The 24,492-nt window shown below is 40.3% G+C and overlaps 1 protein-coding gene across 10 annotated transcripts in view; it reads right to left on the bottom strand.

The window, feature by feature from the left end:
* phf14 (PHD finger protein 14) overlaps positions 1-24,492 on the bottom strand; it is a 313,616-nt gene that overhangs the window by 263,012 nt on the left and 26,112 nt on the right. For all 10 annotated transcript variants that reach the window (XR_013576193.1, XR_013576194.1, XM_078538816.1 and 7 more), the window contains exon 4: positions 24,289-24,433. Coding sequence is in view for 8 of the 10 variants with exons in the window: in XM_078538816.1 (XP_078394942.1) it covers positions 24,289-24,433 (145 nt within the window). In the remaining 2 variants the exon portion in view is untranslated. The remainder of the gene's footprint in view (positions 1-24,288; positions 24,434-24,492) is intronic.

Here is a 24,492-nt window from a genome sequence, read left to right as displayed (position 1 = left end):
GTTAATAAGCTTTTCCTTTCTATTTGACCAGACTGGTTTTATAATAAGCCAATGAGTTTGTTGTTTCTTGAAAGAAGCCTGGTTAAAATCTCTGACCTGTGGAGTAGTGGAGCTAGTTAAACTGCGCCTTCCTCGCATCCCAGTCATAACAAAAGGGCTTTCAGGATCTTACAGGATTATAAAAATCTGTGGTCCAGAAGATTATTGAAATGCTGCCCTGAAGAGTGGCAGTGGTTCTGTGGAGTAAGAACCTGTTGTCCTCTCAAGATGACAGCATTCGTGCTCAACTTCACTGCCACTCTCCTTGCTGTTCCCCATCAGCCAGCCAGCCCAAACTGCTGCGACCCATGTCAAGGTGGTGCAGTCCAAAGTCAAATCTTCAAGGCCTTTTCGATGTATGAGGGTGTCCTGCAAGGTCAGCTCCAGGCAACCCCATTGAAAGACCAGCTATACTCAGCCACCGGGGTAGCATTGCCTGGTCTAGTGCTACTATGTAAAGGCACTAAAGGTGATCAATCCAGTATTGTAAGGAGTATTTAATGTGTTGTTGAGTAAAGTTAGTAAGGGATGATTATTTTGTGCTGCCTTTTATTTCGGGATTGTGACCAAGAGGCCACTGATGGGCTGTAACAGAGAGATGGAAAGGTGGGGAAGTGTTGAGCAACAAGGATCTGGAGTTTCCTTCAGGGGGACCTGAGGCTGGTGATGAACTCTCAAAAAACCAGCCAGGAAGGTGGATGTGCCTGTTGCTTCCTCTTCCAGAAATTGTTCCTGAAATTGTGATGGCAAGGAGCACACCATCATGATAGGCAAGTTTTGGAGGGTTCTACAGACCACCACAAATTGGGACACCTGCTCTGGCAAGTACTGGAAGTTTCCCTGAGCAGTCCACGCAGTGGAACCATTGCTTCACTGCATCATCTGCACGATGATGTTCCTTGTCACAACAGACCTCTCATTGTACGAGTGTTAGCCACATGTGGTGGTGATGCAGAGGGGAGTCATGAACCAGTGTAGGGGGAACAGCCTTCGTCACCAAGCAGCCTGCCCTCGGGTTCAAAGTGGCAGCTGGAACAATCGACACCAGACTGTCACAGGAAGAATACATTGTAACTACTGCCAGGATACCAGACATCACCAGTATGATGTGCTGGGTGTGGTCACGCACCAAATACACATTATATGAACGATATCCTTTATGTTTATGGTACATCTGAACATCAAGAGCCTGCAAAACCACGAATGTGCAGTTGATGGACCGTGCACTATGGAGAAGCCCACTGTTCCAAAGTTATTTGTATGCTTCTTTCACTTCTATTTAGGGAGAAGACAATGAAATCCCCCTCTATCTGTGTTGGGCCTCTGAACATGCTATTTGTTCCAATGGAAAAGATGTACCAGCAAAAAAAAATTCAGAGCTACAATTGCCTTGACAGCCACTGGCAGTGCCATCCTCGCCCTGCTTGATGGCAGCAGGTCTTATTCCGAGAGTGGGCAGAGCTACATGACCACCTCCTACTGAAGCCCAGCCACTAAACGCACTGCTCCTGACTTTGGTGCAAGTTGAAGAAGTGGTACCTGAAAACCCTAGGTGGGTATGGCCTCCTGCTGAGGGCCCTCCTCCTCTGCTTCTCTGCTGCCTCTGCTCCATTTTCCTCTGATGCTGCAGCCCAAGGGGGACTGCAACTGGATATCTGGGAACAAATGATGCACCAAGAGGCTTTCTAGTAGCAGCCAATGTCTCAGGTATAGATACAGTAGTTTGGTAGTGCAGAACTTGAGTATGGCTGAAAAAGAGAGACATTCTTGTCAAAGCTTTTTGTCTTGCACTCATCAGGACATTGCACCTGTTTTAGCTGAACAAAATAAGTGACAACTATTTGCTGGTTCATTCTTCAGGGCAATTCCTTGACCAGAGCCAAGCTGCCTGGTTTAAATTTCATACAATGTTTGGTAGTTAATTGTCAGTAACCATCGACTGGTACATTCTACTTGGCAACAGCTCCACCAATCAGTCTACTTGTCAACCAATCAGCACTCTCTTCTCATGCAGTATAAAGTTATCTCCCTTAGATTTGTATTCTTGCAAAATGTCCTGATGAGTGCAAGACAACAAGTTTTGACAAAAATGTCTCTTTTTTCTGGCAATAACAACCAATGGCCTACACCACTCCCTGAAAACTTATCCAATGTTTCCGAAGTCTTCCAAAAACCACAGTATTCCTACAAGCTCTGCCAGAGCCAATAGATAGTGACAAGTAACTAACCTGCAAGTTGGATAAATCCCTTCAAATGGGAATGTTAGAGGATTACTTGCAAAGCTCAACATATGCTTAGCCATGCATATTTAACTGACAGTGTTAACTATAGTGACAAGACCAAAAATGGCAGGTCAGGTGTCAAATCACCATTAGACAGCAACTGACATCACAATCTGACTACTTTGCATACTTCTAGCACATGCACTTAACGCCCATGCTATCACTCTCAACAACATGGCAATCAGTGAGGGCTAAGTCGGAATTGCACACACTCCCCCAAAGTATTTTTCATCCAGTGTGTTGATAGTCTCAGTGTCTCGACAGTGTCAAAACTATCGATGTTACAGAGCTAAATTTTACAGCTTCGTGTTTTACATAGCATTTTTTCATGTCTTTCAGAAAAAATTTCAGGTCATTGTGTACGATGAATTACTATGAAGTGCAGGAACCGTTGTTATGCAGAGTACTTGAAAGGTACTGAGAATAATACAATATATTACAAGGGGAGGGAAAGTGTGTAAATAATCAGTGAATGCATTGGAGGGGCAGTTTCAAATAAAACACAAAAATATAAAAGCATTTTTAGTCCCATCTCCTATCACCAAATTTTCAATTATCCAGTAATGGTATGCCACAATATATACTGAAAATTGGCAAAATTTACATTCATCCTTGTGCCGAACAGCTGCACAGAACACTCCATTTAGTATATTGGCAGAATTATGACCTGACAAGTAAAAAATATGCCATTCTGACAGCTCAAATCTTCTCACAGCAGCTTTGTACTTGCAGTCTCTTAAGTTTTTTGCTACAAGGCACACAAATTGGCTGAAAGCAGAAAGTGAAGAAGTGAAATCTTGGCATGCATGGAGGAGTGTGGTAGAACATTAGAAGTAGACGCAGGAGACAACCACACGGCCCATCGGGCCTGCTCTGCCATTAAACACGGTCGTGGCTGATCTTGGGCTTCAACACCATTTTCCTGCCTGCTCCCTATTTCCCTTAATTCCCTGAGGGGCCAAAAATCTGTTTATCCCAGCCTTAAATGTATTCAATGATGGAGCATCCACAATCCTCTAGGTAGAGAATTCCAAAGGTTCACAACCCTTCGAGGAAAGAAATTTCACCTAATCACAATCCTAAATGATCGGTCCCTTATTCTAAGGTTCCCCGACCAATGGAAACAATCTATGTCCACCCTAACAAACCCCTGCAGACTTTTGTAGGTTTCAATTAGATCACCTCTCATTCTTCTAAACTCCAGAGAATAGAAGCCCTATTTACTCAGCCTCTCATCATAGAATAGTGCCCTCTCCCCAAGGACCAATTTAGTGAACCTTCACTGTACCGCCTCCAATGCAAGTATACCCTTTAAATGTGGAGATCAAAAAACTGCACAGAGTACGTCAGGTGCAGTCTCACTAAAATCCTGTACAACCGTAGCAAGACGTCTTCATTCTTGTACTTCAATCCCCTAGCAATAAAGGCCAACGTGCCTCTTGCATTCCTAATTGGTTGCTGTACCTGCATGCTAACTTTGTTTCTTGTACCAGCACACCCAAGTCTCTTTGAACATCACCTACAAGTTCCTCACCTTTTAAAGAATATTCTGTTTTTATTCTTACGGCCAAAGTAAATAACTTCACATCTGCCTATATTATACTCCAGCTGCCACACTGCTGTCCACTCATCTAGCCTTTCTATATCTCTTTGTAGCCCATGTGTCCTCCCCACAGCTTACCTTTCCACATAGTTTGGTATCATCAGCAAACTTTGATACATTACTCGCTGTTTCTTCATCTAAGTCATTGATGTATATTGTAAACATCTGAGGCCCTAACACTGATCCTTGTGGCACTCAACTATTCACTGCCTGCCAACTTGAAAAAGACCCGTTATGCTCACTCGCTGTTTCCTATCCATTAACCAATCCTCTACCCATGCTAAAGATTACCCCCAACTCCATGAGCCCTTATTTGCCAATTAATCTTTTGTATGGCACCTTATAAAATGCCTTTTGGAAATCCAGGTAAACTATATCTACTGTAGTCGCTTTATCCACCCTACTTGTTATATCCTGAAAATGCTCTAATAAATTTGTCAAACAGGATTTCCCTTCAGGAAAACCATGTTCACTTGCTCTAATCATACTATGCATTTCTAAGTGCATTATTAAGACATCCTTAATAATAGATTCAGCATTTTCCCAACAACTGACTAATTGGCCTATAGTTCACTGCTTTCTCTCTTCCTCCTTTCTTGAAAAGTGATGCATCATTTGCCAACTTCCAATCTAGTGGGACCATTCCTGAATCTAAGGAATTTTGGAAAATCATAACTAGCACATCCCACTATGTCTGCAGCTATTTTGTTTTGAACCCTTAGCTGCAAGCCATCAGGTCCCGGGGATTGTCAGGTTTTAGTCCCTTAAGTTTCTCCAATAATTTCTCTCTGCTGATATTAATTTCCCTAATTTCCTCACCTTCTTTAGCCCCTAAGTTATCGGCTATTTCTGGTATCGAATTTTTATCTTCTACAGCGAAAGACACAAAATATTTGTTCAATGCCTCTGCCATTTCCTCACTCCCCATGATAATTTCTCCTGTCTCTGCTTCTAAAGGACCAACGCTTACTTTAGCTACTCTGTTCCTTCTTATATACTTATAAAAGCTCTTACAATCTTTTTATATTTCTGGGTAGTTTACTCTCATTCTATTTTTTCCCTTTTTATCAAAATTTTGGTGGCCTTTTGCTGGTTTCTCCAATATTCCTCATCCTCAGACTTGCTACTGCTTTTTGCAACATTGTAAATCTCGTCTTTTAATCTAATACTATCTTTATCTTCCTGATTGAGCCACAAGTGGTTCCTTCTTGCTCAGCTTTTGTTCTTCAATGGAATATATTTTTGTTCAACATTTTGAATTGTTCCTTTAAATGTTTCCCACTGTTAATTCACCTCCATAACTTTCAGTCTATTTACTCAATTAACCTTAGTCAGTTCTCCCATCATACCTATGTAATTGGCTTTAAGTTTAAGTTTAAGATTTTTGTTTGCAATTGGAATATGTCACTTTCCAACCTTACTTGGAATTGAATGGTATTAAGATCACTATTTCCCAGTGCATCTTGGACTATGACTTTGCTAATTAAGCCTGCTTCATTACACAACACTAGATCTAAAATAGCTTTATCCCTAGTCAGGTCCACCACCCACTGCTCCAAGAAACTGTCATGAAAACATTCTGCAAATGCATCTTCTAGACCAGGCTTGTTCAACCGGCGGCCCAACGGGCCGCATCTGGCGCCCGAAGCCATTCTAAACGGTCCCTGGTGACAGTTTTCAAAATGCTGGTCAAACAGCTAAGTTGGAATGGAAGATCCTGCAAGCAGCTGCTCCTCTAATCACAGGCTACTCCTATCTCACATTTGCTGCTGACACACAGCAATGTTTACCTTTGATGCATTATGTTTTTATTTTTATTCTAATTCCTCAAATTCTCCTAACAGATCATCATTCGAGGTTCTACCCAAGTAGTTGGTTCCCACGTGGGCCATGACAACTGGATCCTCCCCCTCCAAGTTTCTCTCCAGTCGTGAGAAGATATCCTTAACCCTAGCACCAGGCAGGCAACACAACCTTCAGAGTTCCCTCTCGTGCTACAGAGAACAGTATCTAGCCCTCTGACTATACAGTCTCCTATCACTGCCACATTCCTCTTTGCTCCACCCACTTGAATGGCATTCTTCACCACGGTGCCATCGTCAGTCCACTCCCACTCATCCACCTTGGAGTCCTTCTCCTCATCCACACAGGTAGCAAGGATGTAGTAGTACCTGTTGGACAAATTCAGGTTGAGATTCCTCCATCACTACATGCTGGGTCCGCATACCTGCCTGACCAGCAGTCACACCCTCCTGTCCCTGACCACTGACCAACTCCTAAGTTCTGCCTATCCCAAGGGGTGTGACCATCTCGTGGAACAATATCCAGGTAACTTTGCCCCACCCTGATGCATCACAGTATCTGCAGCTCGGCCTCCAGCTCAATGACTCTGAGATAAAGCTCCTCAAGCTGCAGACACTTACAGCAGACATATTTGCCCTAGATCTCACTTGTGTCCAGCAGCTCCCACATTCAGCAGTCACAACACATCACCTGCCCTGCCATCTTTATTTTGTGTTAGCTAATTAATTACTGGATCTTAATTAATTTCTACTTAATAAACCCTACTACTCTCAGTAACCTTTACTACTGCTGGGAAACCTTAATACTACTAATAAAACTTCACAACTATTTATAAATTACACACTTGGAGTAAAATACTCACCCAACCAAACAATTACTTGTTTCCCGGTGATTTCACACATTAAGATATTACTCTCTCCTATCATGCTGTATTCAGACTCCTCTCTGGCTGTTACTGGCCCCACCACTCCTTTCTGGCTATTAATGGCCCTACTCCCCTCTCAATGTTCATGACCCCACTCCTCACACACTCTCTGCTTAGCTCCAAGAGTTCATGCTCCATTTGTTTTTAAAAAACATTTCTTCAGTCAATCCATACTCAAGAGGTTAAAATAAATTGGGGGAAAGAATTGTTTGGTGCACACCAATTACAGTGGCTATTGGGATTCCTACTACCAAAACTTAGCAATGGCATTTTCAGACATTAAACCCTAGCAGTAAAGGAGAATTTATTGCTGAATTGGCCAAGTAAACTCAAATGCTGAATTTACTAGGTGCCAAACATCAAGTCGGAACCTGAATCCAACTCTTAATATCTTGAAATCCTACATGCAATGATTCCACATTAAAATCTGCAATTTTCAATCATATTTGGTTCTTCAACGGTGCTTGTTTGTATACAATGGGCACTGCTGAGAATTCATGCTCTAATCTTCAGCGTTTCATTCTTGGAAGGTGTGCTTGATAATTTCATATTAGTTTGAAATTAATGGTGGGCGAGTGTGGAGGAGATTTTCTCACATCTGTACTTTCATTATACATGATGCATTACTTGCTACTGGTGCTTACAGCTGCATTTTTGCATTTAAACTCTTTGAAGCACAATTGCTAACAGCTGCTGTTTCATTAACACCACCACAGTGCTCAGTAGAGCAATTGCTTTGGAATTTCAATGGCAGTGATGGATTTGGAGGAATAAGAATTCATGCAGAGGGAAAAGAACAGATGCGATTAATCGCACTCCCATTTGATGTCCATGCAGTCTTATACCAAGAACCAAGCCTTTAGAACTAGGCATACCTGTCTAGAGCTCCCATCAGTAACCCAATTTTAGTCTTCTGCTTCTTCTAAAACCAACCTCAAAAGGGAAGATTAAGTGTGGTGATAGTCTCCTGCTCCTCAATGATATAGCTGCAGCAAGTATGAGTAGGATGGGCAAGTGATGGTGTGCCACAAGGACAAAACATTTGAAGTAAATGTGCAATACTTCGGCAGCATGCATCCACAGTGCTTCTTATTAAAAAAAAACAGGAGGACTAGATGGTTGGCCACTATGAATATTAACTGTAAAACTGGATGAGCACATAGCACAAATCTATCGAGAAATCCTTGAAGAGAGAAATACTTGAAGAGAGAAATACAACAAAACACATGAATCAAAATGAATTCTGGTAAAACACACAATTGATATCCTAATGCAGATATTCAATTATTTGGGCATATTAGAAAGGGATACTGGACCAAAGCTCTGAAAAGGCTTCAAAAGTTATTGCGCCAGTTGCATTTTACAAATTTTGAGATTCAGAGAAGAATAAGCATACAGCAAGGGGGCAGCCTGAAGACTTAGTGCAAGAAGCACAATGAGTAATTAATGATACTTTTACTTACTTCTGCACATATAACCATATATGAACATTCCTATGGTCTCGAGCACAATCATATACTGGGATGAGTCTCAAGTACAATTTGCCAAATGCTCAAATAAGCGATTCAAGCCTTGACATAGTTAAAACCACATTTACAATATTGTGTGCAGCTTTGCCTACTGCACTGTGAAAACAGCTTTGATGTGCCAGGTGGGTTCACAGAAAAGCAGCAAGGATTATTCAAGATTTAGGGCTCTTAAGCTAAGTGCAGATTCACAGACCTGAACTGATTTTCACTGAAGAAAAGAATGGTAGCATCTAATGGTAGCATTCTAAATTGTTAGAATGCTAAATAGAATGCAAACAAGTTATCTAACTGAAACTGAGTAGAGTATGAAGACTGAAATAAACAGCCACAAGCAAGAATTATCAATAAAAATATTCCTCCTCTTCCCTTCGCCAAGCAGTGAAACAGGCATGTGCACTGGACTCCCAAATAAAGTTAACCACATGTGAATTATCGCTCATTAAAAATCAGCTCGATAAACACTGGGCAGAAATATTATTATGGGGTTTATAAGCACTGGTAGACAGTTAATCAAATGATGCATTGAACAGGGTGAGCCCTCAGCTACATGGGCTATAAAATGGTCACATCAGGAAGGTAACTAGCCCAAGATTTGTAAACTAGGATGTAAGTTAGATAACTATCCTGGGATTTTGCTTTAGCTTTGGATGGGGGAAAAAGAAGAGAGGGGGGACGGAAAGAAAAACCAGCAGGAAAGTTTTCAGAAATATTCGCAGATTAAATTGGTTGGATAGAGCCACAATAAAGAACATAGAATATAGGTTGTAAAAGGCAGTGAATAATTTTTCAATTTATGATACTATGAAATTTTATACTCAATTGTGGGCATGAAGTCAGAATTGAACCAAGATACAGTGAAATTAAAATCATTGTCATCACTGCATGAAAGTCAGGCCTTAATTCTACCCACCACCCCACCACAAATTTTCAATTCATCTTTCCAGAAGGCACTAATTCCTCCTGGCACAGTTCTACAGCCATTGGCAGCCCTCCAATGCTCAAGTTATGAGCCCAGACAGAAAACCAAAAACACCAACTTACATTTACATAGCGCCTTTAAAAGAATAAAACCTCTGAAGGCAATTCACAGGAGCATTACATAACAAAATTTGACACTGAGCTACATTAGGAGATTTTAGGTCTGAACACCAAAAGCTTGGGCAAGGAGTATCTTAAAGGAGGAAAGCAAGGTAGAGAGGCGGAGAAGTTGACAGAGGAAATTTCAGAGCTTTGGACCTAGGCAGCTGAGGATACAGCAACCAGTGATGCAACAATTAAAATCAGGGCTACTTAAAAAGCCAGAGTTAGATAAGCATGGGCTAGAGGAGATTGCAGAGAAAGGAAGGGGTGAGGCCATGGAAGGATTTGAAGACAAAAATTAGATGTTGCGGAGCCAATATAAGTCAGAGAACACAGGGGTGATTGGAGAATAGAACTTGGCACAAATTAAACCATGGCAGCAGAGTTTTTATGGCCTCAAGTTTACGTCAGGATTTACGCCATGATAGGCATTACAGCTAAACGGAACTTGTTCTCACCTGCTGTCCACTTGTCCATTTTTCATGATGGGTCAGTGAACAGCAAATCGATTTTTTTTTCTGAAAAAGTTGATAATCTTTTTCAGTACTGTTGCTGGATATTGCATGTAAGGGGCAAAGTAGGTCTAGGAAAAACACTTTTGTAAAACATATCGAGAAGTACACAAAAATAGTATTTATTTTAAAAGTCAATTTCATGACTTCTGAAAAGACACAGTCTAGTCCACACTCCATGTCTGCTAGATTGCTCCTTGGAGTCACAAACAGCAAGCAACCCCATGTGTCAAAACATTTTTGTTGGGATGTCTTTTACTTTCCTTTCTCTTTGAAGTAATGCTGTAAAATTTTCATCTAACCTATACATCAATCAAGATCGAGAATAATTCTGACTCATAATTGTGCAACTCAGTGTAACACCAAGCAACCCTCCAAAATGTTCAACTTGTCCACAAGAGCTGTATATTTGGTGCAAGTTGTTGAACAGTCTACCTCATAAACCAAGTTCATGTGGAAAAAAATTAAGCAGGCAATTCAATAGAACGAACAAATCTTTCTTTGTAATTATTTGTACCATTAAGGCAGGGTGGGGAGGGGGCAGAAAGGGCAAGTAATTTGATTACAGCTCTGAATCATAATTACCAATCAGCAACACCTGCTGCATGTGTGCAGACACAGCTGTGATGCCCCATCAGTCACGGAGCTTATACTCTGCAAAGGATAGGCAGCACTCACAGCAAGAAATCGAAACATCCAATGGAATGAGAGGAAAAAAAAGGGGAATACATTGATGCAGAAAATAAATGATACCCCATGGGTTATTGTGTGATGAAAAAGGTTCAACATAGCCCTTTGCAAATAACATCAATGCTCACTAATCAATGCTCACTGTTCGGTAACTCTGCTCCAAAAATCAGCATTAGTTTACTCAAATTATAATTTACCATTGAATCGGTGAAATGAGGAAAACGACTGGTCAGAAAAAAAGGCAAATTCTTCATATAATGTGTAAATGGAGAATCTTCTTATAGGTCCCACCTTTTAATGTATTTTACTGTATTGATCAGTTAGGTTAACTACCCCATCCCCAGCGACAGCCAGCAGAACCCAACCTCATCATGAGCCCCCTCAATAAAGCCCCCACCATAGCACTAAAGCCCCCACCTGAATACTGCCCCAACCTCAATAAAACCTACACAATTTAGCCTCCTCAATAAACACCCACCTCAGCACTAAATTACTTGTATTCAAATACTTATTACACTTTAAATTTCTCTCCCTCCCCAACCACCCCAAACTGATCTCAGACTTCTCTTCACCCTGAGCCCACTAGACGCTCAGCCCCACCCTCTTGGAAACCAGGCCTAGCTGCATCACCAGCCAACTAACGAAACCAATCTCCCCAGAGCAAAGAGACCCAGTTCCCTGAGCACACATCCCACACCTCGCTCAGAGCCCTGTTTACTGGGCTCCGGTCCTAACTCTTGCTGCTGTCCAGCCCACATTCTACCTTCCCTGTTCAAGAAAACTATGGTTATGAGGCAGGGTATCATATCTCCACCCTTGATCACACGAAATAACACTCCTCTGGAAGTGGTTAGCAAATTCTGTTACCTTCGGTCCACAGTGACAAGCTGTCTCTTAATGCAAATCTCAATACGTGCGTAGAGAAAACAGCTACCATTTTGGTTGAACATAAAACGTGATGAAACAACAAAACGCTGACTCTTATGGCCTAGATGCTAGTTTATGAGGCCTGTGTTCTCAGCATCTTGCTGTTTGGCAGTGAGACAACTTATAGCTATCAAAAAAGGAAGCTCAGCACCTTTCATCTTCACTGGTTGTGGCACACACTGCGCATCTCATGGAAGGACAAAATCACAAATGCAGCAGTGCTCTCATAGGCAAATCTCCCAAATATCAAGCAGAGGGGACATCGCTGGCACAGGCATGTTTGCAGGATGGAAGACAAACGCATTCCAAGGGATATTCTGAATGGAGATAAGGCTGGAGCCAGAAGAACAGTAAGATGCCCAAAGCTCCACTGCAAGTATGCTCACAAGTGTGACATGAAAGTCCTGAACATTGATTTTTGCACCTGTGAAACACTAACCGACAAAGGAAAAAGGCAACATCACCTGTGTGCCAGCATGCGCGACCATGACAATCAGTGGTTATAGTGACTTAGCAACAGGCATCAAACAAACGACGACACCTGATAACCACTTATGGCAGAACCTGGCATTCATCTATTGGTCTCTTTAGGCAACAGCAAAAATACATCATATGAAGCTATCCCATCCCCCAGTGAATTTAATGCATGTTCATCATATTACATAGATGGAAGGATGGAAATGATAACAATGACCACAAAAGGTTAACTACTTATCAAACATATTTTCAATTGATAAAGAAGTGATAAAATTATTGAAACAGCTATAATGCATAGTGAAATATGAAATGATTCAGTGAAAACACAAAAATTTCAGCAAGCACAATGGTGTATAGTCAATTTTTTGAGCTATGTCCACTTAAATTGTTAGAAGCACCTAAAAGTCCAAAAATAGACTTTGTCCTTCCAAACTGGAGTTGTATGGCTTAAAATACATTTTGGATGGTCATTGTGACAGGGACTATTTGAAGTTATGATCCAAGCAGCATGTAATATTAAAGTGTATTGACAAAATTTAAACCTATTGGCATAGCATGCTATGTCCTATTATGTACTGACACTTCTGTTTGCACTATGGCACTGAAATACAATTTTTCCAAGTTTTAATATGGTTTCACTCATGTAGATAAATGCAGTAAAAATCAGCTAAAAATTCAAAATTTTTTAAACTAGTTTTGCTTTAGTATTAAATGTCAAGTGCACTGTGCATTCGAAAAGTTTCATTACTTATGGTATTATGCAAGAGAGAAGTCGTCACAAGATTTATTCTTACAAAGCAGTTGTTAGGGGTACGAGAGAGCATAAAGGGCCAACATCCTTATTAACTCTTGTTATCCTTACAAAATCACACAAATTACCACAAGTTTTGGATAAGTCTTCCTTCCGTATCAATTCATTTTCAGCAGCTGAATGTGTGAACTAGCAATATATTAAACTGCTAAGGAAACTTTCTATTTAATACAATCAGTTTTAGATTATTTATATGCTCTGAAGAATCCTACTGTTGGCAGCCTGGGACAGCTGCTAATTACTGCCAGGTGATTCTGAATATTTTGTGGAAAATCCACTGCTCAAAGTCTTTTGAGATAATTTCCAAATCAGTCCCACCATTCTTGAAATACTCTGCAAAAAAAATAGCCCCAATATTTTTAATCAACAGTGTAATAGCCAATATGATGGTTTACATGTAACCAATGCTGAAATGGCCCAGACCTGCTGAGTTTTTCCAGATATTTCTGTTCGGTTCCAGGGATGATGAACTTCAGTTATGAGGATAGATTGGAGAAGAGGACAAGTTGATACTGTTTTCCTTGGAGAAGAAAAGGCTGAGGGGAGATTTGGTAGAGGTATTCAAAATCACGAGGGTCTGGACAGAGTAGATAGGGAGAAACTGTTCCCACTCGTGAATGGATCCCGAACGAGAGCATGCAGATTTAATGGAAGTGGCAAAAGAAGCAATAGTGACATGAGGAAAAGCTTTTTCACGCAGCTAGTGGTTAAGGTCTTGAATGCACTGCCCGAGTGTGTGGAGGATACAGGTTCAATCGAGGCATTCAAAAGAAAATTAGACTGTTACCCAAAAAGGAAGAATTTGCATAGTTACAGGGAGAAGGTGGGTAAAATGGCACTAGGTTATTTGTGCATTCGGAGAGCTGGTTGCAGGCATGATGGGCCAAATGGCCTGCTCCTCCACTGTGAAGTTCGTGTTGGCATGGTTGAAGTAAAAGATTAATGGTGAACAATACATATGAGCAACATGTGTTAAAACTCAGACTTTGCAGTCACACTGATAACTATTACTATTTTTAATTATCTGATATACAGACCACTTGCTTTCAATTGAACACTGCTACAATTTTGTGTCACAACTAGCTTATAAAAGGTTTGGCTTTCATTTTTTTTAATGCAGTAACTTTTGATTGGCCTACTCAGGCTATATGAGCAAATTTCTTTTATTCATCGCAATTGTTCCCTAATTCCATTCACTCTGACTCCATTAGCTCACAAGTCAAATAATGCAAGATTTTATTCAGTAGCTTGGAATGATTTATTTTTCTCAATCTTAAATTTTGTTCCTTCTAGATAATCTCCATTTTCCTTTCCCAACATGGTAAAAAGCAGCTTTCATTTCATTAAATCAAGGTTAGCCAGTTCCACTTCCAAGGTTACTGACATATCATTAACCCATGTTGCTCCACACTCAGCACAAATTGTGATCCTGGGTATAAATTAATGAAATCTTTGATTAAACAGGCTTATCCTGCAGTACAAGAAACATATATCACAAGTTACTTTGATATTAGCAAGTAAAGAATCCCCAAAAATTACTATTGAATTCCATGCCATTGCATTTCATTCCTTCCTTCCCCAGTTTATTAGATTCATTTTTAGCCAATTGGGAAATTAATTTTACTTCATTTCCTTCATCTCCCTTCACTGCCCAATATAGCACCACTCCTTTTGGTTCCCTCATGTCCTTTAATTCATTAAATTTCTTTTGCAGAAGGCCACTGAGTTAATTTAAATTATTGGATATTCTTGGATTATACGCACATATATACATTTTACTAATTATATACTTTCACTTCAGTGATCATTAGCATCGAGCATTCACAGGTCAAATATAAGTATGGTCAGGTATTGAGTAAAGCTCAACCTACTCTTAACAGCTTGCTCAAATCCAACCTATTAACACACCACTTATACTTACACACTAAAATTTCTCATCTAAAGTACCACATGTGGCGTAGAGAAGCACTGCATAAAATTATATGTTAAATCATAGCTCTGGAAAATGTACCATGCTGATAAGCTAGCAATGTCATTGCATTTATAGTACAGGAAGGAATGACAGAGATTTTGGAACTTGGACTAGTAGGATGCATATCTTTCAACTCCATGGATATATTTTCCGACCTAAACAATAAACAGTTTAGATTTACCAGAAAAAGGGTGAAACTTCAAATACATGGCAGAAATGTTATCAGGTTCTGTACCATAAATTGCATGGTGGAAAGAAAATGTTTCATCTTTCACCATATCCCTTGAACAGAATGCGGGATACAGCATAAATATTCTGTGACTTCTCTCTTTAAGTGAATTTAAAATAATTTCCTTGAATTTAACACCTTATTTCAGTACAGAACAGTACTTTATTTAAAAATCTAGCACCATGTTTTTAATGTTTATAAGGTTCAGCATAATGTACTTCTGTTTATACCTTTTCAATCTTTCAAAGTCAGAATTACATCTTGGTGTGGGATGAATAACGACTACACATTTAATCTGAAGCCACATTTTCGAAACAAGCTTCTTGTTGCTCGTTTAGTTTGAATTATGGGTGGCCGCACTGAGTAAGCTTCTGGAATTTACACCAAATCCTGAATCTACGACCTTACCTTGGGAGGTGGGAGAGAGATTCACTAAATGCCATAAGCCAATCCACAGATCCTGGTCTTCCATATTGGCCAAACAAGCAGCAGTGCAAAATCAGCATTTGATGAAAGCTGGACTTCAGCTAAATACATCGGATTGGCTAGATTTGTTAAATAGCTTATAATACGGGATCACTTAGTTAAAATACTGAGCTAGTAAAGCATTTGTTCATTTTTTTTTCATTTCATTTAGGAATAACTTCAAAAAGCAGATAGGGAACAGATAAGGTTATACAAACCTGAGTTGCATTGACTTAACACTAATATCTGGGGCCTTGTGTCAAAATTGGGAGAGCCGTCCCACAGAGTAGGCAAGCAACAGCCTGATAAAAACAAAAAACTAAAAACAAAAAACTACTGCAGATGCTGGAAATCCAAAACAAAAACAGAATTAGCTGGAAAAACTCAGCAGGTCTGGCAGCATCGGCAGAGAAGGTAAAAACAGCCTGACATTGTCTTAAGGTATAATTCGGTGAGTATGACTAGGTCCCAGGCTCTTCCATCACCATCCCTCAGTATGTCCTGTTCCACTGGCAGGACTGACCCGCCAGAGGTGGTGGCACAGTGGTACACAGTCAAGAGGAAGTTGAACTGGGAATCATCAACATTGACTCTAGACCCCATGAGTCTGATGGGGTCAGGTTAAACATGGGCAAGGAAGCCTCCAGATGATTATCACCAACCACACCCCACCCCTCATCCCCCGTCAGCTGGCGAATCAGTATTCCGCCATGTTGGACACTACTTGGAAGAAGAACTGAGTGAAGCAAGGGCACGGAATCTGCTCTGGTTAGGGGACTTCAACGTTTATCACCAAGAGTGGCTCAGTTGCACCACTACTGTCCGAGCCCTAAATGACACAGGTGTTAGACTGGGTCTGCAGCAGGTGCTAACGGGGCCAACAAGAGGGTAAAAACCTATTTGACCTCGCCCTCATCAACCTACCTGGCACAGATGCATCTGTCCATGACAATATTGGTAGGAGTGACCACAGCACAGACCTTGTGGAGACGAATTCCCAACTTCACGTTGAGGATACCCTCCAGTGTGTTGTGTGACACTACTATCATGCTAAATGGGGGATTTTGAACAGATCTAGTAATTCAAATCTAGGCACCCATGAGGCACTGTGGGCCATCAGCAGCAGAATTGTATTCAACCACAATCTGCAATCTCATGGCCTGTCATATCTTCCCCCACCCCTAACATTACCTTGATGCTGGGGAATCAACCTTGGTTTAATGATGAATGCAGGAGAGTATGCCAAGAACTGTACCAGACAAAGCCTAAAAATGAGGTGTCAACCTGGTGAAGCTACAACACAGGGCTCCTTGCTTGCCAAACAGTAGAAACAGCACGCGATGGACAGAGCTAAGCGATCCCACAACCAACGGATAAGACCTAAGCTCTGCAGTCCTACATTAAGTTGGGAATGGTGGTGGACAATTAAAAATTTAACTGGAGGAGGCAGCTCCACAAATATCCCCATCTCAATGATGGGGAGCCCAGCACATCAGTGCAAAAGACAAGGCTGAAGCACTTGCAACCATATTCAGCCAGAGGTGCTGAGTGCATGATTCATCTCTGCCTCTTCCTGAGGTCCTCAGCGCCACAAATGCCAGTTTTCAGCCAATTCGATTCACTCCACATGATATCAAGAAACAGCTGAAGGCACTGGATACTACAAAGGCTTTGGGCCCTGACAGCATTCCAGCAATAGTACTGAATCAGGAGAAATCCGGTTGGAGTCATACCTAGCACAAAGAAAGATGGCTGTGGTTGTTAGAGGTCAATCATCTCAGTCCTAGGACATCACTGCAGGCGATCCTCAAAGTAGTGTCCTAGGCCCAATCATCTTCAGCTGCTTCATTAATGATCATGCCTCCATCATTAGGTCGGATGTGGGGATGCTCGCTGATGACTGCACAAAGTTCAGCACTACTTAGGGAAGGCGATGGCATAGTGGTATTGTCGCTGGACTAGAAATCTAGAGACCCAAGGTAATGCTCTGGGGACCCGGGTTCCATGGCAGGTGGTAAAATTTGAATTCAATAAAAAATATGGAATAATGATGGCCATGAGACCATTGTTGATTGTCATAAAAACCCATCCAGTTCACTAATGTCCTTTAGGGAAGGAAATCTGCTGTCCTTACCTGGTCGGGCCTACATGTGACTCCAGACTCTCAGCAATGTGGCTGACTTGTAAATGCCCTCTGAAACGGCCTAGCACCACCAGCTTCTCAAGGGCAACTAGGGATGGGCAATAAATGACAGCAAAGCCCACAGCCTGTGAATGAATTTTTTCTTAAATTATGACTCATCAGATCTGAAGCAGTCCTTGTCCATATGCAACAAATCCTGGACAAAATTCAGGCTTGGGTTGATAAGTGGCGAGTAACATTCACGCCACACAAGTGCAACGCAATAACCATCTCCGTTAAGAGAATTTAACCATCTTGCCTTGCCATTCGATGGCATTACCATCGCTGAATTCCTCATTATCAGCATTTTGGAGGTTATCACTGAACTGGACCAGCCATACAATTACTGTGGCTACAAGAATGGGTCAGAGGCTGGGAAATCTGCAGTGAGTAACTGACCCCCTGACTACACAAAGCCTGTCCACCATCTACAAGGCACCAGTCAATAATGTGATGGCATACTCTCCACTTGCCGAGATGAGTGCACTTCCAGCAACACTCAAGAAGCTCAACGTCATCCAGGGCAAAGCAGCCTGCTTCATTGGCACCCCATCCACCACCTTAAACTTTCAGTTCCTCCACCACTGACATACAGTGGCAGCAGTGCGTACCATCTACAAGATGCACTGCAGCAACTCACCAAGGCTCCTTCAATTGCACCTTCCAAACCCACGACTTCTGCCACCTAAAAGGACAATGGCCATAAATGTATAGGAACACCACTACCTACAAGCTTCCCTCCAAGCCAATGTCACTCTGACTTGGAACTATTTCGCTGTTCCTTCACTATCCCTGGGTCAAATCCCTTCCTAACAGCAATGTACGCATACCTACACCACACGGACTGCAAGAAGGTAGCTCACCAGAATCTTCTAAAGAGCATTTAGAGATTAAGGCATTTAGCCCACATCCAGTGAAAGAATTTTTTTAAAATTCTGGCATAAAACACTCTGGCATCTGTGTAGCTCATATGAGCTTGTACTGTACTGCAATGGTACTCTAAGTAGAATATGCTGGCGTGGAGTGGAAACGATTACTTGAAACAGAACTTTGTTTATTCCACATCAAATCATTATACAACAAAATCTATCAATTACGGCCCTCATAAATAGCTGCAGAATGAAGTGAAGATAAGTACCGTTATATTTAAACTGGAATGAAGACGAGCTTTCCTGTTAACCTTTATTTCAGCCTGTATAAATTTACAAGGTGAAGAGGGAAGAAAAAGTGACACAAACTATCAAAATAAGTCACCACCGGAAAATAACTGCAAGTAGCAAATGTGTCATTCACAGGAAACATACTTAAAGCCAACAATTTAGCTAGTTGCCACCCGTCCCAGTAAATAATTTTCCATTAACACAGTACACAGAACTAAGTGTTCAGTTCTTATCTTCACCTACATTCCTTTAATACTGGCTTAACTTGTACCAGCCAACTGCAGAATTAAATTGTTTTTTTTAATGACATTTACTTCAGACCAGATTCATCCCAGCACTTCTATTGTTAAGTATTCAACTTGAGGTCCAATTCACATCTCTTCATCTTCTCCACAAAGCAAAATAAATCCCCATCGAAGGCTTTTAAAAACAAACCCGTAACTATTATCCAAATTGGAGCAATCTACATACATATTATTCTATCACCTGTTTTGGTTTCCCTTCACATAATCTCTCTGTATCACTCAGCATACCTGGGACAAGATAGCGAGCAAACAAACTTTGTCCAGAGCTCATTCAATGCTTAAATTTATCCGATTTGCTTTGTGGTTGCCAATTTGAGATAGAAATAAAGGTTTATTTCTGAAAAGGTCGTATTCTTATGAGATGGGGTAAACCTAAAACTCATGTGGGGAATAAAGGGTAACAATAACTCTGTATTGTATCATATTCACATCCTGTCACTCGAATTTACAAAATAATTTATCTATCCTAGTTAACTGAATTCTGTGACTTTTCCATTCCAAGCTGCATTATAATTATGCCTCTAGTATCAGTTAAATCACAGCATTAATGCTGCAAATATATATATTCTTGACAGAGAGGATGGTTCTGGTTATTTAATTGTTTAGCTATCCACATGTAGTTTTGATAAATTATTTTCCAATTTAAATTAGGTGAAGTTATCCCAGAGCATAGGAGAGTTTAAAGAACTTTACTTTAAAAAGCAAAGGTATATCAGTGATTCAAAGTTCTTCAAAAACAATTTAAACACAGTCTACTGTCACAGGCAATTCAATAAGACGACAGTTCAATAAGAAGTGCTTTATGACCATTCTGTTTTAACAAGAAAACACTGATACCAGATGGCAAGTTTGCACTGCTGGTAAACATCTCCCAGCCTGGGCTTTGACTAGCATCTTGCATCCGTGAACAAGTAAACCAAGAGGAAACTTGACTAATGGTTTTAAAATTGAAGTATGTGGTTCCACTGTCTAAACTTTTGCCCAACACAAAGCTTCTTAAAAATAAAGTGATGGTCACAAAAAGCCAGTAACATTGATAATGTGCATGTCTCCGAAGTTCAAACTTCAAAATATGAATTTTTGATTTCTAATATATTGACTGTATTCTTTGCCATTTCCCAACTGCATTTTTAAATTGTTAGGTACAACATTTAAGGGGTTAAAACACAGGCTTAAATTCAATCATTATTAGCTATTTCGGAAAGATGGGAAATAATTTACACTATAGTCTGATGCACAAAAGTCTTTTCAAATATATCATTCCAAGTTGCACCTAAACTTTCTACTTAGGTGCCATTCAATTCTATTTGCTCAGGCTGGTATTTTGGGCATTCCAGTCAAGCTGTTAGCTGAAAGTGGCAATTGTATTTGAATAACCTGTGAACTATTGATCTAATGTAATTTTGAGAAAAATAGTTGGCTATTGCATTTTGCCTCAGAATAACTTCAAAAGATGTTGAATTATATATTTGGTCTGAAGTTGCTTGTTTCAAGTCAAACTGACTAAATGATTCCTGAGATAGGATTGGCAGCATCTGTGGAGAGAGAAACAGAGTTAACGTTGAGTCCAAATGACTTCTTCAAGGCTAAAGAAACGTTGACTCTGTTTCTCTCTCCACAGATGCTGCCAGGCCTGCTGAGTTTTTCCAGCATTTTCTGTTTTTATTTCAGATTTCCAGCATCTGCAGTATTTTGCTTTTACCTGAGATAGAATTGTTGTCCTATGATGAGAGCTTGACCTATACTCTCAAGAGCTCATAGAGTCATAGGGGTCTACAGCACAGAAAGAGGCCCTTTGGCCCATTGAGTCTGCACCAGTCAAACAAGTGCCTAACTATTCTAATCCCATTTTCCAGCACTAGGCCCGTAGCCTTGTTATGCCATGGCACCGCAAGTGCACATCCAAATACTTCTTAAATGTTAGGTTTCTGCCTCTACCACCCTTTCAGGCAGAGTTCCAGACTCCCACCACCCTCTGGGGGAAAAATTTTTCCTCACATCCCCTCTAAACTTCCTGCCCCTTAGCTTAAATCTATGCCCCCTGGTTATTGATCCCTCCACCAAGGGGAAATGTTCCTTCCTGTCTACCCTATCTGTGCCTCTCATAATTTTATACACCTCATTCATGTCCCCCCTCAATCTCCTCTGCTCCAAGGAAAATAACCCCAGTCTATCCAATCTCTCCTTATAGCTCAGACCCTCCAGCTCAGGCAGCATCCTGGTAAATTTCCTATGCACCCTCTCCAGTACAATCACATCCTTCCTATAATGTGGTGACCAGAACTGCACACAGTACTCCAGTTGTGGCCTAACCAGTGTTTTATACAGTTCCAGCATAACCTCCCTGCTCTTATGTTTTATGCCTCGGCTAATAAAGGTAAGTATCCCATTTAACTTCTTAACCACCGTATCTACTTGTCCTGCTACCTTAAGGGGCCGGTGGACATGCACACCAAGGTCCCTCTGATCCTCGGTACTTCCCAGGGTCCTACCATTCATCGTGTATTCCCGTGCCTTGTTCATCCTGCCCAAGTGCATTACCTCACACTTACCTGGATTAAATTCCATTTGCCACTGATCAGCCCATCTGACCAACTTACAAGAATGAGGGGTGGTCGCTTTGAAACTCAAGATTCTGAGGAGGCACGATAGGGTGGATGCTGAGAGGCTGTTTTTCCTGGCTTGAGAGTCCAGAATGAGGGAGCTTAGTCTCAGAACAAAGGGTTGAGCATTTAAGACTGAGGTGAGGAGGGATTTCTTCACTCAGAGATATAAATCTTCAGAATTCTCTGTCCCAAAGGGCTGTGGATGCTCAGTTATTGCATAAATTTGAGCTGAAATCAATAGATTTTTGGACTTTAGGGAAATCAAGGGAAAAGGGGATCGGGTGGGAAAAGTGGAATGAGGTCAAATGATCTTATTGAATGCCAAAGCAGACTCAAGGGGCTTTATGGCTTACTCCTACTCCTATATCTTAAGTTCTTACATGCCCAAGTTTTGATCTCAGCTCAGAAGAACCTCTTTGAAGATAGCATGAAGCTGAAACACATGTTGCACAAAACAGATTAGTTTTTATTAATCTGGAAAAATTATTTCAAACTTCATTTCCAAGAAGCACCACTAAATGAAGATATTTTAAAAATTAAACTCTCCTTTTGGTGCCACTGAAGTTTACCATTTGCAACCTGAACTGCAGAACCTATTAACTGTAATTTGGGTCCAACACCCTCAGATACTGGGCTTAGATAGGTATGGAGATTGCTTTGATTTTCTATTGATCTGTTTGCACACCATCTAGGTAACCATTTTTCAGTGATACTAAACAGGGTGTACAACTGTATCATGTGCTTACCTTTATCCCAACAAACTAAGCATTCAATAAGTTCCAGCACTGTCACCTAGATTTTTTTTCCTAAGAAAGATGGTGTTCCCAGGGGTTGGGGGGTGGTGGAAGCAGAGAGAAAAAAGAAAAAGCCCAAGGCCAATTTAGAAAGACAAATATCTGAAAAATCCTTCTCTCTTTCTAAATTGTTCAAATTAATATACAAGATCAGAGTGACCATAATTTATATTACTCAGTACTGAAGCAACCTTTCACACGCTACCCCAGATACTGGTCCCCAGTTATCTTTTGAAGGTTATACAGAGAATCCACAGGCCTAATCAAGATCTACTATAAGAATAACGTATTATTTTATGAATATGAAATATCAAATATGAATTATAACATGGAGATCTTTTACTTTCTCAACAGACTTTAGTTTAGTACTTAATAGCATATAAGTATAAAAGGTCTTGGCCCTGTCCTGCATAATATTACATTTATCTACATTAAATGTCATATTCTAAATGCAGGCCCATTCCCCCATCACATCAACATCTGGTTGCAGTAGTTTATTTTTATCCATGAGCTTAAACAAGAATCTTCATATCATCTGCAAACTGTTCCCCATTCAGGTCATTAGTGAAAAATCATAAAACAAAACAGCCACCACACTGATACCCGCAGGATACCACAGGAAGATCTTGTAGAAAATTAGTGTGGCACCTAATCAAAACCATTCTGAACAAGTATGCAATGTCTACTCAGTGAATTTCACCCAACCTATCATTTTTAAGAGGCCATGTTAATTATCTTAGTAACTCATTTTTTTACCCAGGCAATCCTATTTCTATCATAGATAAGATGCTAGAAGGTAAGGCAATGGGCCTATAGTTCCCTACTTCTGCCTCGCTTTCCCTTTTGAAAATTGGCACTACGTGTCTCCCTCCAGCCCAGGAAGGATCAGAGGCAACATTTTTAAAGATGCTGTATAAATTCAAGTAATGTATTTCTTTCGTGTTCCATGTCATGCTGTCAATAACTCGTCAGCTTCTTTTATTTTCAACATATAAGGAACTCAAAATCTGATTTTCCTTAATATAATGAACTGCCCATCACTAAACAAGACTGCTAAACCATTCAGAATGATCATGCTGTCCCCACAGAAATGTCTAAATGATCTGCAATTAAACTGACCACAATGGGGAAAAAAATGGCATTTGAAATGGGGGAAGCCATTAGAAAGTTCCAGTATGTCTATTCAAGTCTGAGTCAATTTCATTCTCATGTACACCATTATTCTTGACATCCTAGATTGTCTTATCATACATAAAAATACATTAAATAAAGTTAAAGAAATGAGGCACTATTCCAAAACTGGGATGGCAACAAGTGCAAAATTCTTATTTTAAAACAGACTACCTATAATTTTGAAGTATGGCAAATAAATAAGCATGAGGCACAAATTCATATTATCTGGGTTACTCAGATTGAAAAACACACATTTGCTAATCAGGTACATTAAAAGACAATAGAGGTACTAATCAAGTTGTTTACAACCCTTCATACAGCTATGATTATTATTTCAAGGTGTATAAAAGGTGTTAAATTGTAGGATGGTGGGTGACACCCAATTCTTCAGATAAATTTGCACCAACAAATATAATAACTGAAGCCAAGGAAAAGCATATGGCCTATAACATGAAGTCAATCAAAGATCACATGGGAAAATCAACTGGAACTTTTGAATTTGTTTCTGGCAACTAAACAATGGTAAATGAAATCTCATCAGTCACATGCAGATGGAAGTGATACAAAATATCCCTAGTAGTGACGCAATTGTATAAATATAAATCTAGGATGTTATCCATGGCTCTTATTGCCAAAGCTTCATTGCCAATTTTATTTAGTCAACAAATTAAAGCTGAATTGTTTATATTTACAATTAAACATTGCTAAAACCCAATGCACTTACCTTCATGTACAGTCACTCCACAATTGTCACACTGGACAATTTCGTCTGCATCTTCACTGTTATCTCCCAGACAAACACAGCATATCTGTACTAAGTCCATTTTCTGAGAACTGAAGTTTTGTTCTCTCTCTGCTAAAAAGGAGTCCTAAAAAATTTTAAAAAGTAAAAAAATTAACTATTTGCCAAAACAATTCCAAATAGTGA

This window comes from Cetorhinus maximus, chromosome 3 (genome assembly GCF_964194155.1).
Source record: "Cetorhinus maximus chromosome 3, sCetMax3.hap1.1, whole genome shotgun sequence".
NCBI lineage: Eukaryota > Metazoa > Chordata > Chondrichthyes > Lamniformes > Cetorhinidae > Cetorhinus > Cetorhinus maximus.
The sequence above is the reverse complement of the archived record's forward strand: the minus strand, read 5'-3'. Positions and strand labels throughout refer to the sequence as shown.